Raw genomic sequence first — 13,373 nt, forward strand, 5'->3', positions numbered from 1 at the left:
TTTTTTTTTTTGAGAGGGAGTCTCGCTCTGTCGCCCAGGCTGGAGTGCAGTGGTGCAATCTCTGCTCACTGTAAGCTCCACCTCCCAGGTTCAAGTCATTCTCCTGCCTCAGCCTCCCAAGTAGCTGGGACTACAGGCGTCTGCCACCATGCCCATCTAATTTTTTGTGTGTATTTAGTAGTAGAAACGGGATTTCACCATGTTAGCCAGGATGGTCTCGATCTCCTGACCTCGTGATCCGCCCGCCTCGGCTTCCCAAAGTGCTGGGATTACAGGCGTAAGCCACCGCGCCTGGCCAATTTTTTTTTTTTTAAGAGACAAGGTCTCCCTCTGTGGCCCAGGCTGGAGTGTACCCCTCACTAGCAGCCTTCACCCTGGGGCTCAAGCAAGCCTCCCTCCTCCGCCTCCCAGTGTTGGGATTGCAGGCACGCACAAGCGTGCCAAACCCTGTTGACATTTTGATTGGGATCACATTATTTTACACACCGACTTGGAAATAATTTATGTATTTACAACTTTGCTTCCACGTGGGAATGGGGTGGTTTATTTTTTAAAATTTAGTTTGAGCTCCTTTTAGGTCCTACAGTCAAGGTTTAGAGTTTAAAAAAAAAATGGATCTTGGCCGGCGCAGTGGCTCACGCCTGTAATCCCAGCACTTTGGGTGGCTGAATCACTTGATGTCAGGAGTTCGAGACCAGCCTGGGTAGCATAGCGAAATCCCGTCTCTACTAAAAATACAAAAATTAGGCGCCTGTAATCCCAGCTACTCCCCCAGGAGGCTGAGAGAGGAGAATCGCTTGAACCTGGGAGGTGGAGGTTGCAGTGAGCTGATATCTCACTACTGCACTCCAGCCTGGGCGACAGAGCAGAGACTCCGTCTCAAAAAAACAAACAAAAAAAAGAGGGTGGGGTCTTCCGCATTTCCTTTTCGCTCTCTCTCTTTTTTTGACACGGAGTTTCACTCTTGTCATCCGTCACCCAGGCTAGAGTGCAATGGCGCCATCTCGGCTCACTGCAACCTCCACCTCTCAGGTTCACGCGATTCTCCTGTCTCAGACTCGCGAGTAGCTGGGATTACAGGCGCCCACCACCAAGCCTGGCTATTTTGTATTTTTAGTGGAGACGGGGTTTCGCCATGTTGGCCAGGCTGGTCTCGAACTCCTCACCTCACGTGAGCCGCCTGCCTTGGCCTCCCAAAGTGCTGGGATTACAAGCGTGAGCCACTGCGCCTGGTCACGCATTTCTTTTTAGGCTCATTCCTGGGTATGTCACCGGCCCTATGGCGATTGTGAACCCCATCTGCAGATATTTGAGGGCGAGCGCAGCCAAGGTTCCCGCTCTGGGTAGGGGGCACAGGGAGGTGACTCACGGGAAACCACAGGTGGCCACGAATGACTGCTAGAAAGCGGGAATTTTAGGGGAACAGAAAACGGGGAATAGCGGGGCGCACGGGGAGGCTCTGGTATCAAGGCGAGCGGAGCGGCGGGCGCCGCAAATGCGGAGGGCGGGGCAGGGTGGCCTCGGGTTGGGTCCTAGGTCACCCTCAGGAGCCAAGGCCCCGCCCACCACGCTCGGCCCCTCGCCTCAAGCCCCGCCCACAGTTCGGGGCCAGACCCAGGCTCCGCCCCCTTCCCCGCCCACAGCTCCAGTTCCCTTCGCAGGCTGTCTCTCCATCGGAGGCCTCGCCCCCCACCCTCAGCCCCGCACCCGGCTCGCCGCTGGAGACCGCAATCACTATCCGAGGAGGGCCCTCCCCTGCCCCGCGTCCAGCTTTAGTCCCCGACTGCGTTCATCGCCAAGGGCCCGCCCACTGCCTTAGGTCCCGTCGCCAGCCTCGGGTCCCCTCCCCGGCCGCACTCACCGCGAGTCCCCGCCCTTAGCTCTAGTCCCCGGTGTCGCCCACCGCCGAGGCCCCGCCCCAAGCTCCAGTCCCGGGCTGCGCCCACCGCCGAGGCCCCGCCCCAAGCTCCAGTCCCGGGCTGCGCCCACCGCCGTGGCCCCGCCCCAAGCTCCAGTCCTCGGCTGCGCCCACCGCCGTGGCCCCGCCCCCAAGCGCCAGTCCTCGGCTGCGCTCACCGCCGAGGCCCCGCCCCCAAGCGCCAGTCCTCGGCTGCGCTCACCGCCGTGGCCCCGCCCCCAAGCGCCAGTCCTCGGCTGCGCTCAGCACTAGGCCCGACTCGGGTTCCGCCGAAGCCCAGCCCCCGCAGGTCGCCCCTCCGACGCTGGCGCGCTGCAAGGGAGGCCAGCTCGCTCGCAGTGGGGAGGCCACGGCCGCACCGGGTCGGGAGGTCGCTGCTCCAGTCCTCGCGTCCCCGCCGTGGTCCCGGTGCCTGTCCCAGTCCCGCGGGCCCGGCCGTTGCGGGCGGCGCGGCCCCGGCACGCGCGGCGAATCTGCGGCTGCGAATCGGCTGGCGCGGGGCCTCGCGAGAGCGGCGAGGCCTGGGCGACTGGGCCTGGGCGGGCGGCGCGGGCTACTCCGGAAACTCGGGCGGCTTGAGAGGCTTGGGAGGCTCCGGGCGCTGCCCGCGCGGTCGCCGGCATGACGGGCCGCGTGTGCCGCGGTTGCGGCGGCACGGATATCGAGCTGGACGCGGCGCGAGGGGACGCGGTGTGCACTGCCTGCGGCTCAGTGCTGGAGGACAACATCATCGTGTCCGAGGTGCAGTTCGTGGAGAGCAGCGGCGGCGGCTCCTCGGCCGTGGGCCAGTTCGTGTCCCTGGACGGTGAGTCCCGCTGGCTGGCGCTGCGCGGACTTCCCGGTGCGGCTTAGGCGGGCTGGAGGCGGTGACGGCGCGGCCGGCACCCGCGCCTCGGTACCGCCCGCTCTGTCGGGGCGCGCGGTTCTGCGCCGTCTCGGCGCGAGTGTGGATCCCCTTGGCGCGAATGTAGACCTCGGCGCGGGTGTGGACCCCCGTGGCGCGCGTGGACTCCCTCGACACACGCGTGGGCCAGGGCAGCCAGCACAGGGAGGGCTGAGGAGAGCCTGGGGAGCCCAGAAGGCCCCTCAAACTGCCCCTCACTGTCACTCTCTGTGCCTGCAGTTTTGTTTTCAGCAAGGTCTGGTACTTAGAATCCGATTGCTGCTGACCTTGGCCTTGGCGGTTCCCAGGCGGATGCCCTAAGGCCACTCAGGCTGCTGCAGGCCTCGGAGGGGACGTTTCAGTGATGGGCAGTATTGCGGGCTGGGGATGGTACTCAGCCTGTGGAAGGAGCTGGACTGTGGCCAGTTTCAGGTGGTTGTGAATAGAGCTGCTAAAACGATTCATTTGCAGCTCTCTATGTGAACATACGTTTTCATTTCTCTGGGGAACTTAGCTATATGTTTAACTCTATGGGAAACTGTCATGAACTGTTTTGTGATGTGGCTGTACCATTATGCGTTCTCACCAGTTCCCCACATCTTCACCAGCACTTGGTGTTGTTGATGTTTTTATTTTGGTTGTTGTAACGGGTGTGTGGCATCTCATCATAGTGTTTTCGATATTTCTATTTTGGTTGTTCTAACAGGTGTGTGGCATCTCATCATAGTGGTATTCTACGATGTGGAAATTCTGTATTTCCCTACTGGCTAGTGATGTTCAACCTCATTAGGGTGCTTATTTGCCATGCCCGAATCCTCTTTGTTGAAATGTGTGCTCAAGTCTTGTTTTTTATTTATCTTGAGACAGGATCTCACTCTGTGGCCCAGGCTGGTGTGCAATGGCCCAGCCTTGAACTCCTAGGCTCAGGCAATTTTGCTGCAATTCTCCTGCCTCAACCTCCTGAGTAGCTGAGACTACAGGTGCATGCCACCGTGCTGTGATAATTTTTTTTAATTTTATTTTTAGTAGAGACAAGGTCTCTATGTTGCCCAGGCTGGTCTCAAACTCTTGGGCTCAAGAGCTACTCCAGCCTTGGCCTCCCAAATTGCTGGGATTACAGGCATGAGCCATCACACCCTGACTCTCATTTTTTATTTGGGTTGTTTTCTTATTGTTGAGTTTTGAGAGTTCTTTGTGGATTGTGGTTACAAGCCTTTTGTTGTATATGTGATTTTCAAAGCAGAAATTTTTTTTTTTTTTTTTTCGAGATGGAGTCTTGCTCTGTCGCCCAGGCTGGAGTGCAGTGGCTTGATCTCGGCTCACTGCAAGCTCTGCCTCCCAGGTTCATGCCATTCTCCTGCCTCAGCCTCCCAAGTAGCTGGGACTACAGGTGCCCGCCACCATGCCTGGCTAATTTTTTTGTATTTTTTAGTGGAGATGGGGTCTCACTTTGTTAGACGGGATGGTCTCGATCTCCTGACCTCGTTGATCTGCCCACCTCGGCCTCCCAAAGTGCCGGGATTACAGGCATGAGCCACCGCGCCCGGCCTCAAAGCAGAAGTTTTAACTTTTTTTTTTTTTTTGAGACAGAATCTTGCTCTGTGGCCCAGGCTGGAGTGCAGTGGCACAATCTCGTTTCACTGCAACCTCTGCCTCCCCGGTTCAAGTGATTCTCGTGCCTCAGCCTCCCGAGTACCTGGGATTACAGGCGTGCGCCACCTCGCTTGGCTAATTTTTGTATTTTTAGTAGAGACAGGGTTTCACCATGTTCGTCAGGCTGGTCTTGAACACCTGACCTGAAGTGATCCGCCTGCCTCAGCCTCCCAAAGTGCTGGGATTACAGGCATGAGCCACTGTGCCTGGCTTAAATCTGTGGCCCATCTAAGTTTTGTATAAGGTGTGCTTTGTAGGCTGAGGCTCATTGTTTATGTGGAGGTCCCCTTGTTTCAACACTGTTTGTTGAAAGACTGCCCTTTGTCCACTGAAGGCCTTTGCTCCCTCGGCTGTGCTCACTGGGCCCCGTCGGTGCAGGTCTGCCTCTGGGCCTTGTGTCCTGCCCTGTTGGTCAGGTGCGGTTTCCTTTGTCAGCATCACATGCTTTTTTTACTATACCTGTTATATTGTTCTGAAGTCAGATATTGTGAGTCCCCCAACCTTTGTTCTTCTTTTAAAAGTTGTAGCTATTAATTTCCCGTTCCCCTTTTAATTTTAGAGTAAGTTTGTGCATCTCTACAGGTCACATATTCTTACCTGAAATGCTTGGGACCGGAAGTGTTTTGGATACCGGAGTTTTCTGATTTTGGAATATCTGCATTATAATTACCGGTTAAGCATCCCTAATCCAAAAATCTGAAATCTGAGATGCTCCAGTGAGCATTTCCTTTGAGCATCGTGCTGATACTCAAAAAGTTTCATGTTTTGGAGCATTTATAATATCAGATTTTTGGATTTGGGATGTTCAACCTGTACAAAAGTCCGGGTGGGGTTTTCATTGGAATTGCATTAAACCTCTTGATAAATTTAGGGAGAGCTGACATTTTTTCTTTCTTTCTCTTTTTTTGAGACAGAGTCTCACTCTGTCACCCAGGCTGGAGTGCAGTGGCGCGATCTCAGCTCACTGCACCCTCCGCCTCCCGAGTTCAAGCTATTCTGCTGCCTCAGCCTCCTGAGTAGCTGGGACTGCAGGCGCGCGCCACCACGCCCAGCTAATTTTTGTATATTTTTTAGTAGAGACGGGGTTTCACCATATTGGCCAGGCTGGTCTCGAACTCCTGACCTCGTGATCCACCCGCTTCGGACTCCCAAAGTGCTGGGATTACAGGTGGGAGCCACTGCGCCCAGCTGACATTTTTTGTATGTTGAATCTTGTAGTCCATGAACACAGTGCATGTCTGCATTCATTTAGATTCTTTGATATAGTCTGTCAGTGTTGGGTAGTTTTCAGCATACAGCTTCTGGACTTTTTTTTTTGAGATGGAGCCTCACTCTGTCACTCAGGCTGGAGTGCAGTGGTGCAACCTCGGCTCACTGCAACCTCCGCCTCTTGGGTTCAAGCGATTCTTGTGCCTCAGCCTCCCAAGTAGCTGGGATTACAGGCGCCCACCACTATGCCTGGCTAATTTTTGTATTTTTAGTAGAGACAGGGTTTCACCATGTTGGCCAGGCTGGTCTCGAACTCCTGACCTCAAGTGATCTGCCCACTTCAGCCTCTCAAAGTGCTGGGATTACAGGCATGAGCTGCCATGCCCGGCCCTCTGGACATTTTTTAAGATGTGTACCTAAGCTCTATTAGGAGTTATTATAAGTGGAATTTTTTAAAATTTAGTTTTCAACTCTTCATTGCTTGTTTATATAAATATGGTTGATTTCTGTGTTGTCCTGTTTCCTATGGCTTTGCTAAACTTACCTGTTAGTTCTAAGAGGTTTTTTTTGTTTTGTTTTGTTTTTGAGACGGTGTCTTGCTCTTATTGCCCAGGCTGGAGTGCAGTGGTGCCATCTCGGCTCACTGCAGCTTCCACCTCCCAGGTTCAAGGGATTCCCCTGCCTCAGCGTCCCAAGTAGCTGGGATTACAGGCAGCCGCCACCGCACCCAGCTAAGTTTTTTCTTTTTTTCAGACGGCGTCTTGCTCTGTCATGCAGGCTGGAGTCCAGTGGCACAGTCTCGGCTCACTGCAAGCTCCGCCTCCCAGGTTCACGCCCTTCCCCTGCCTCAGCCTCCCGAGTAGCTGGGATTACAGGCTCCCAGCACCACGCCCGGCTAATTTTTTGTATTTTTAGTAGAGGTGAGGTTTCACTATGTTAGCCAGGATGGTCTCAATCTCCTGACCTTGTGATCCACCCACCTCGGCCTCCCAAAGTGCTGGGATTACAGGTGTGAGCCACCACACCCGGCCTTTGTTTTTTTCTGGGACAGTCTCACTGTTGCCCAGATTGGAGTGCAGTGGTGTGATCACAGGTCACTGCAGCCTGGAGCTTCTGGGTTCAAGAGATCCCTCCACCTCAGACTCCAGAGTAGCTAGGACTACGGGCATGCACTACCATGCCCAGCTAATTAAAAAAAATTTTTTTTGGTGGGGGAGACAGGGTCTAGGATCTTGCTCAGTCACCCTGGCTGGAGTGCAGTAGTCATGGCTTACTGCAGTCGTGATCCCCTGGACTCCAGTGGCCCTCCCAGCTCAGCCTCCTGAGTTGCTGGGACTACAGGTGCGCCCTACTATACCCAGTCGATTTTTGTATTTTTCTTGTAGAGATAGGGTTTTGCCATGTTGACCAGGCTGGTCTGGAACTCCTGGGCTCAGGTAATTCTCCCGCCTTGGCCTCTCAAAGTTCTAGGATGACAGGTGTGAGCCAATGCCAATTTTTTTTTTTTTTTTTGTAGAGATGTGGTCTTGCTTTGCTGCTCAGGCTGGTCTCGAACTTCTAGCCTCAAGGCATCCTCCCACCTTGGCCTCCCAAAGTGCTGGGATTAGCGATGTGAGCTGCTTTGCTCAGCCCCGGATGTTCTGTTGAGGGTTTCTGCTGATGCTTGCGTGGGATATTGGCCTGTAGTTGTTCCTGTAGTGCCCTCGTCTTGGATATCAAGGTTCTGCTCCTTATGGAAGGGTTGGGAAACGTTTCCTCTTCTGTTTTCTGGAAGAGATTATGTAGAGTTGGTGTCTTTCTTTCTGAAATGTTTGGTAGAATTCACCAGCGTAGCCATCTGGTCCCAAAGGTTTCTTTCTCAGAAGATTCTGCACTGTGGTTTCGGCTTCTTTCATCATTGAGGTTCTAGTTATATTTTAGATGCTGTGTCTCACCTGGGGTGAGTTAGCCGCTTGTGTTTTGAGGAATTGGTCCACTTGACCTAGTTGTTGAATTTGCCCAGAGAGTTATTCGAAGCATTCCCTTATCCTTTTGGTATCTGCGGGGTCCACAGTGGCCTCCTTTTTCCTTTCAGATGTTGGTGTTTTGTGTCTTTTTTTCCCTTTGTCTCTCTTGCTAGAAGTTGATCAGTTTTTTTGATCTTTTCTAAGAACTGGCTTGGGCTTCATTGAGTTTTCCCTCCTGCTCTTCCCTCCCCATCGTCTTCCATGCCCATACCCCCTGGGTGTCTTCCTAGGACTGCTGGGCACAGAGTTTGCAGCTGTGTCACAGTTGCCAAGACTTTGATGTCTGTTGGGATGATAACAACAGTAATAAAAGCAAGTTGTCATGGCCCCAGACACAGGGTTTCCCGGGCAGGCACAGTGCTAAGTGCATCCGGGCCTGGTGACGGCACGCTGCCCTCACTGTGCCCTGCTGGGGGAGGACGGTGGGGTGGAGCAGTGCAGAGCTGGAAGTCTGTCACCCGGGTGCTGTCAGAACGAGCTCAGAGCCAGTGCTGTCAGGTGGCCCCAAGACGCCTCTGAGCCCAGGCACACTCTCTTGAGGGAGGGGCAGGCCCAGCAACCAACTGTGGTGGTCCTGGGGGAAGTGCTGTGAGGCGACGGGTTCTTAGCCCCTGGAGACTGGCGCAGGCGGTGCCTGGGCCGAGAGTGGGGAGGAGAGAGGAGAGAGGGGATCTGTTGCTCTGGGCAGCCCCTCTGTCTCCCAGGCAGGCTCTCTAGGTGCCCACTTGGCATCCTCCCTCCCGCGTCCCAGTGGTGATCACAGGGGGCTGGAAACCTTGGTGGCTTCTCAGTTTCCCTGGCACACAAATAGGCCCCGGCTGCCCCTTCCTCCAGCTTTATTTTGAAAGCTGAGCTTTCTCTTTGAGCTGTTGTTTTCTAGGTCCCAAGGCCACTGTCTTTCCTAGGTGTCTTGCCTATTAATTGAGAACTAAACCTGACACAGCCTCGCAGTTTACTCTGGAATATTTAACTAAGGCATCAGGGCAGGTGACCAGAGGCCTCAGGAGAGTCCGAGGAGGGTCCTGACCTTGGAAGCCAGGCCCCACGCGGGAAACCACACTGGTGCTCCAGTGTCCCAGGGCTACCCGAGCAGAGACTCCGCAGAGACAAGGGTGGGTGTCTGAGGACTGAGGCTCAGCGTGGCTGGAGGAGCCAGGCGGACGGTGGAGTTGGGGGCCGTTGGCCTGGGGCCTTGGCAGTGCCCCGAGGAGGCCGTCTGCTCCACTGAGGCAAGGCGGGGCTTCCCTGTGAGCCCACATCAGTGTCCTGCGCTGGGTGTGCCCTGAGGCTTCCCTCTGCCAGCAGCTGATGGTGATGGCGCCCACACACCAGGCATCCCAGGGTCCTGCTTGCAGGGGGTCTCTCCTCGTCCTGCGCAAGGAGCAGCACACCTCAGTGTCACCAGAACTTGTGGGGGTGGGGAGCGTTTCCCATAATCACAACTTTCAGTGGCTTCACAGTTAGAACTTTGAAGCTGGGGTGTCCGTGAGTGCTGCTGTTTTCCGTTTGGGGTCACAATGCAGCTGGACCTACTTTGTGACATGGCTGCATGTCACCCGGCGCTGGCCCTGGGGAGGGACACGTGAGGCGGAGTTGCCCTCGCCTGCTGGGAAGCTCCCTCTGCCTCAGAGAAGGATGTGACCAGCCAGCCTCTCCCTGCGGCCTGGGGTTCTGAGTGTGGGCCTGGCCTCCTGGCGGGACTCTGGTCCTGAGGGTGGAAGGCTCCGGGCTTCTGCCTCTGCTCCATGACCCCCAGAACCCTAAGTTGTGGCTGAAGGTACCTACTCTCAGGAAACGGGTGAATTCTGTCCCGTTGGCATCTGGGTGAGAGAGGAAGCCGCTGGTTAGCCTGCAGCGTAACACACGTCCTGTTTTCCATAACCAGATTGTAATCACTACAAAACCAGCTCCTCAGCAGTGGCCTGGGGAAGGGGTCTGGGCTTGGGAAGGGGTCTGGGCCTGGGGAAGGGGTGTGGGCCTGGGAAGGGTCTGCACTTGGGAAGGGTTGTGTGCCTGGGAAGGGGTCTGCGCCTGAGAAGGGTCTGCACATGGGAAGGGGTGTGCGCATGGGAAGGGTCTGCATCTGGGAAGGTGTGTGGGCCTGGGAAGGGGCGTGGGCTGCCGTGCTTGGCCCTGTTTGTCAGTGCTCCTCCCAGATGTCTGATGCTGCTGCATCCAGCCCCACCGGTAGGCACACGCCCTGTGTTCCCAGGTCCCCGTCCCCAGCACTCAGGGATGCACTGCAGTCTGGTCCAGCCTCCTTTGGGCACTCACCTGTGGGACCCCTGAATTCCTCTCCATCCATTACTGCCCAACCAGCCAGGCCTCCTACAGGTGTCTCCCCTTAAAAGAAGTTTCCAGCCAGGTGTGGTAGCCCATGCTTGTAATCCCAGGATTTTGGGAAACCAAGGTGGGAGGATCACTTGAGGTCAAGAGTTTGAGACCAGCGTGGGCAACATAGTGAAACTGTCTCTACAAAAACTAAAAAAAAAAAAACAAGAAAAAACGCCAAAATACAAAAATTAGCTGGGCATGGTGGTGGGTGCCTGTAATCCCAGCTACTTGGGAGACTGAGGCATGAGAATCGCTTGAACCCGGGAGGTGGAGGTTGCAGTGAGCCAAGATCTTGCCATTGCACTCCAGCCTGGGCGACAGGAGTGAAACTCTGTCTCGTCTCCAAAAGAACAAACAAAGAAAACAAAAAATAAGAAAACATTAGCTAGGCATGGTGACGCATGACTGTGGTCCCACCTATTTGGGAGGCTGAGGTAGGAGGATTCCTTGAGCCTGAGAGGTTGAGGCTGCAGTGAGCCATGATGGTGCCCCTGCACTTTAGCCTGGGTGACAGAGTGAGACTTATCTCTCTTTTTTTTTTTTTGAGATGGAGTGTCTCTCTTGTTGCCCAGGCTGGAGTGCAGTGGCGCGATCTCAGCTCACTGCAGCCTCCACCTCCCGGGTTCAAGCGATTTTCCTGCCTCAGCCTCCCAAGTAGCTCGGATTACAGGCATACACTACCACGCCCGGCTGATTTTTGTGTTTTTAGTAGAGACGGGGTTTCACCATGTTGGCCAGGCTGGTCTCAAACTCCTGACCTCAGGTGATCCACCCGCCCTGGCCTCTGAAAGTGCTGGGATTACAGGCGTGAGCCACCACGCCTGGCCAGACCCTGTCTCTTAAAAAAAGGAAGTTTCACAGCAGCAACAGAAAGCCTCCAGTTAAAACAAAATTTTTTTTTTTTGACGGAGTCTTGGCTCACTGCAACCTCCATCTCCTGGGTTCAAGCAGTTCTCCTGTCTCAGCCTCCCGAGTAGCTGGGACTACAGGAGCACACCACCATGCCTGGCTAATTTTTTTTTTTTGTATTTTGTAGTAGAGACGGAGTTTCACCCTGTTGGCCAGGCTGGTCTTGAACTTCTGACCTCAGGTGACCCGCCCACACCGGCCTCCCAAAGTGCTGAGATTACTGTCATGAGCCTCTGAGCCCACCCCTAGTTAAGTTAAATGAGCACGTGAATATTAAATGTTATTGCTTTCTCATGTTGGAAGAATCCTGGAGTGAAATGGACAGTGCTGTGCTGGGTCTTTCAGGACATGGAGGGCCCCTAGCCCGCTTTTCTGTCTGTTTCATGGTACAGGATGTTGCTGGCTTTGTCGGAGCTCAGAGGTGCCCCTGCAGCCTCTGGCCCTCCTCTGGCTCTGGTGGAACGGCAGGTCCTCCCTTGCTGTCCACAGAGGGGCAGTCTCAGCCAGGCCCCGCAAGACCTGGCCCCTTCCACACGTCAGTTCCAGCTAACGGAAACTAGCACATATTTTTTGTTATAGAAACGCGCTATGGAAAATACCAAATGTTTTTAGAAGTAGAGGGCATCGTGGCAGTTTCAGCTAGAGGTGGCACTTTCCTCTTTCATCCTCCCCGTGGGTTAGTGTTCTGAGGTTTCACACTGTCCACATGTGTCCTGTGTGTGTGCCTGCAAGTGTGCACGCACCAGGGTGTGAGGGAAGCAGAAGCCAGGAGGCGCTTCCAGAGCAAGTGCAGCAGCTTGGCCCCAGGGAGGGTGACTGGTGTTGGGGGACAGGGAGAACAACACAGGGACAGGAAACAGAGGTCCTGGGGTGTGAAGAGGGTACAGGAGGCTGGAGGGTGCAAGAGGGAGTGATGGAGGAGGGAGGGCAGAGGTGGCAGGTGGAGCATGGAGCTGCTGACGCATGCAGCTTTGCAGTGTGCTGTGGTGCAAGCTGATGGGTATGGGTCAAGGAGTGAAGAGATTGTGTGAAACACAACCAGAATTGAAATCATCACTGTAATTTAACGTGGCATCTCACTGTGGCCCTGTTCTGTTAGAAGCACGCCTGCCGCCCACTGTACCTAGGCAGGGAAACGTGGCTGTAATGGAGGCTGTACGGCGTCCCCTATTCTTGGAAGGGGGGGCTTCGGGGCTTTTTATTTATTTATTTGTTTTGGAGGTGGAGTTTCGCTCTTGTTGCCCAGGCTGGAGTGCAATGGTGCGATCTCAGCTCACCACAACCTCTGCCTCCCAGGTTCAAGTGATTCTCCCCCGCTTCAGCCTCCTGAGTAGCTGGGATTACAGGCATGTGCCACCACGCCTGGCTAATTTTGTATTTTTAGTAGACATGGGGTTTCTCCTTGTTGGTTAGGCTGGTCTCGAACTCCCGACCTCAGGAGATCCAACCGCCTCGGCCTCCCAAAGTGCTGGGGTTATAGGCATGAGCCACCGCACCCAGCTGGCTTTTTATACTTTGATCATTGTCCTTTTTCTAATGTAGTATTATATGAATTATTTATTAAAAGCATTATATACACTACTTAGAATATAGTGAGATTTTTCTTTTTCTAAAGTAAAAGTTGGTGAGGGAGCGTGTGCTGGAGACTAGCATGCCAGGGGCTGCACAGAATGGTGATCTTAATTCGAAAGCTTAGAAAAAACAGGCCGGGCGTGGTGGCTCATGCCTGTAATCCCAGCACTTTGGGAGGCCTAGGTGGGTGGATCACTTGAGGTTGGAATTCAAGGCCAGCCTGGCCAACGTGGTGAAACCTTGTGTCTAGTAAAAATATAAAAATCAGATCAGCTGGGCGTGGTGGCACGCACCTGTAGTTCCAGCTACTCAGGAGGCTGAAGCAGGAGAATCGCTTGAACTCGGGAGGTGGAGGTTGCAGTGAGCCGAGATCGCGCCACTGCACTCCAGCCTGGGCAATAGAGCAAGACTCCGTCTCAAAAAAAAAAAAAAAAAAAAAAAAGAGTACACACTGCTCAGGAAACAAAGAACTCTGAGGGAGGGTCGGAGATGCAGGTGCCTTGAGCTCAGCCTGGGGAGGCCTGGGCCAGATTTCTGCAGAATTTAGAGTTGGCTCATCAGTGCTGCTCAAAGCCCCCTTATTCCAGGATGGGTCTCTCCTGAGTCTTGCGTTTCTCCCTGGCCTCTCTTCTGGATTCTCATATCAGCAGGCACCTCACTGTGGCCCTGCCAGGTCCTCTCCAGCCCCCACAAGGAGACACCACTGTGACCTGCTCCAGCTTCTCTTTATTTTATTATGTTTTGAGACAGGTTCTCACTCTGTTGCTCAGGCTGGAGTGCAGTGGTGCCATCACAGCTCACTGCAGCCTCCACCTTCTGGACTCAAACGATCTGCCTGCCTCAGCCACCTAAGTAGTTGGGACCACAGGCATGCCCCACCACACCCCAC

General features: G+C 54.5%; 1 protein-coding gene across 2 annotated transcripts in view; it reads left to right on the forward strand.

Annotated features, from left to right (window-relative positions):
- Positions 1-2,136: 2,136 nt before the first annotated feature.
- BRF1 (BRF1 RNA polymerase III transcription initiation factor subunit) overlaps positions 2,137-13,373 on the forward strand; it is a 78,979-nt gene continuing 67,742 nt past the window's right edge. For both annotated transcript variants that reach the window (XM_032179629.2, XM_032179630.2), the window contains exon 1: positions 2,137-2,723. In XM_032179629.2, coding sequence (XP_032035520.1) covers positions 2,540-2,723 — 184 coding nt within the window. In that variant the 5' untranslated portion in view covers positions 2,137-2,539. The remainder of the gene's footprint in view (positions 2,724-13,373) is intronic.

This window comes from Hylobates moloch, unplaced genomic scaffold, assembly GCF_009828535.3.
Source record: "Hylobates moloch isolate HMO894 unplaced genomic scaffold, HMol_V3 SCAFFOLD_16, whole genome shotgun sequence".
NCBI classification, from domain to species: Eukaryota; Metazoa; Chordata; class Mammalia; order Primates; family Hylobatidae; genus Hylobates; species Hylobates moloch.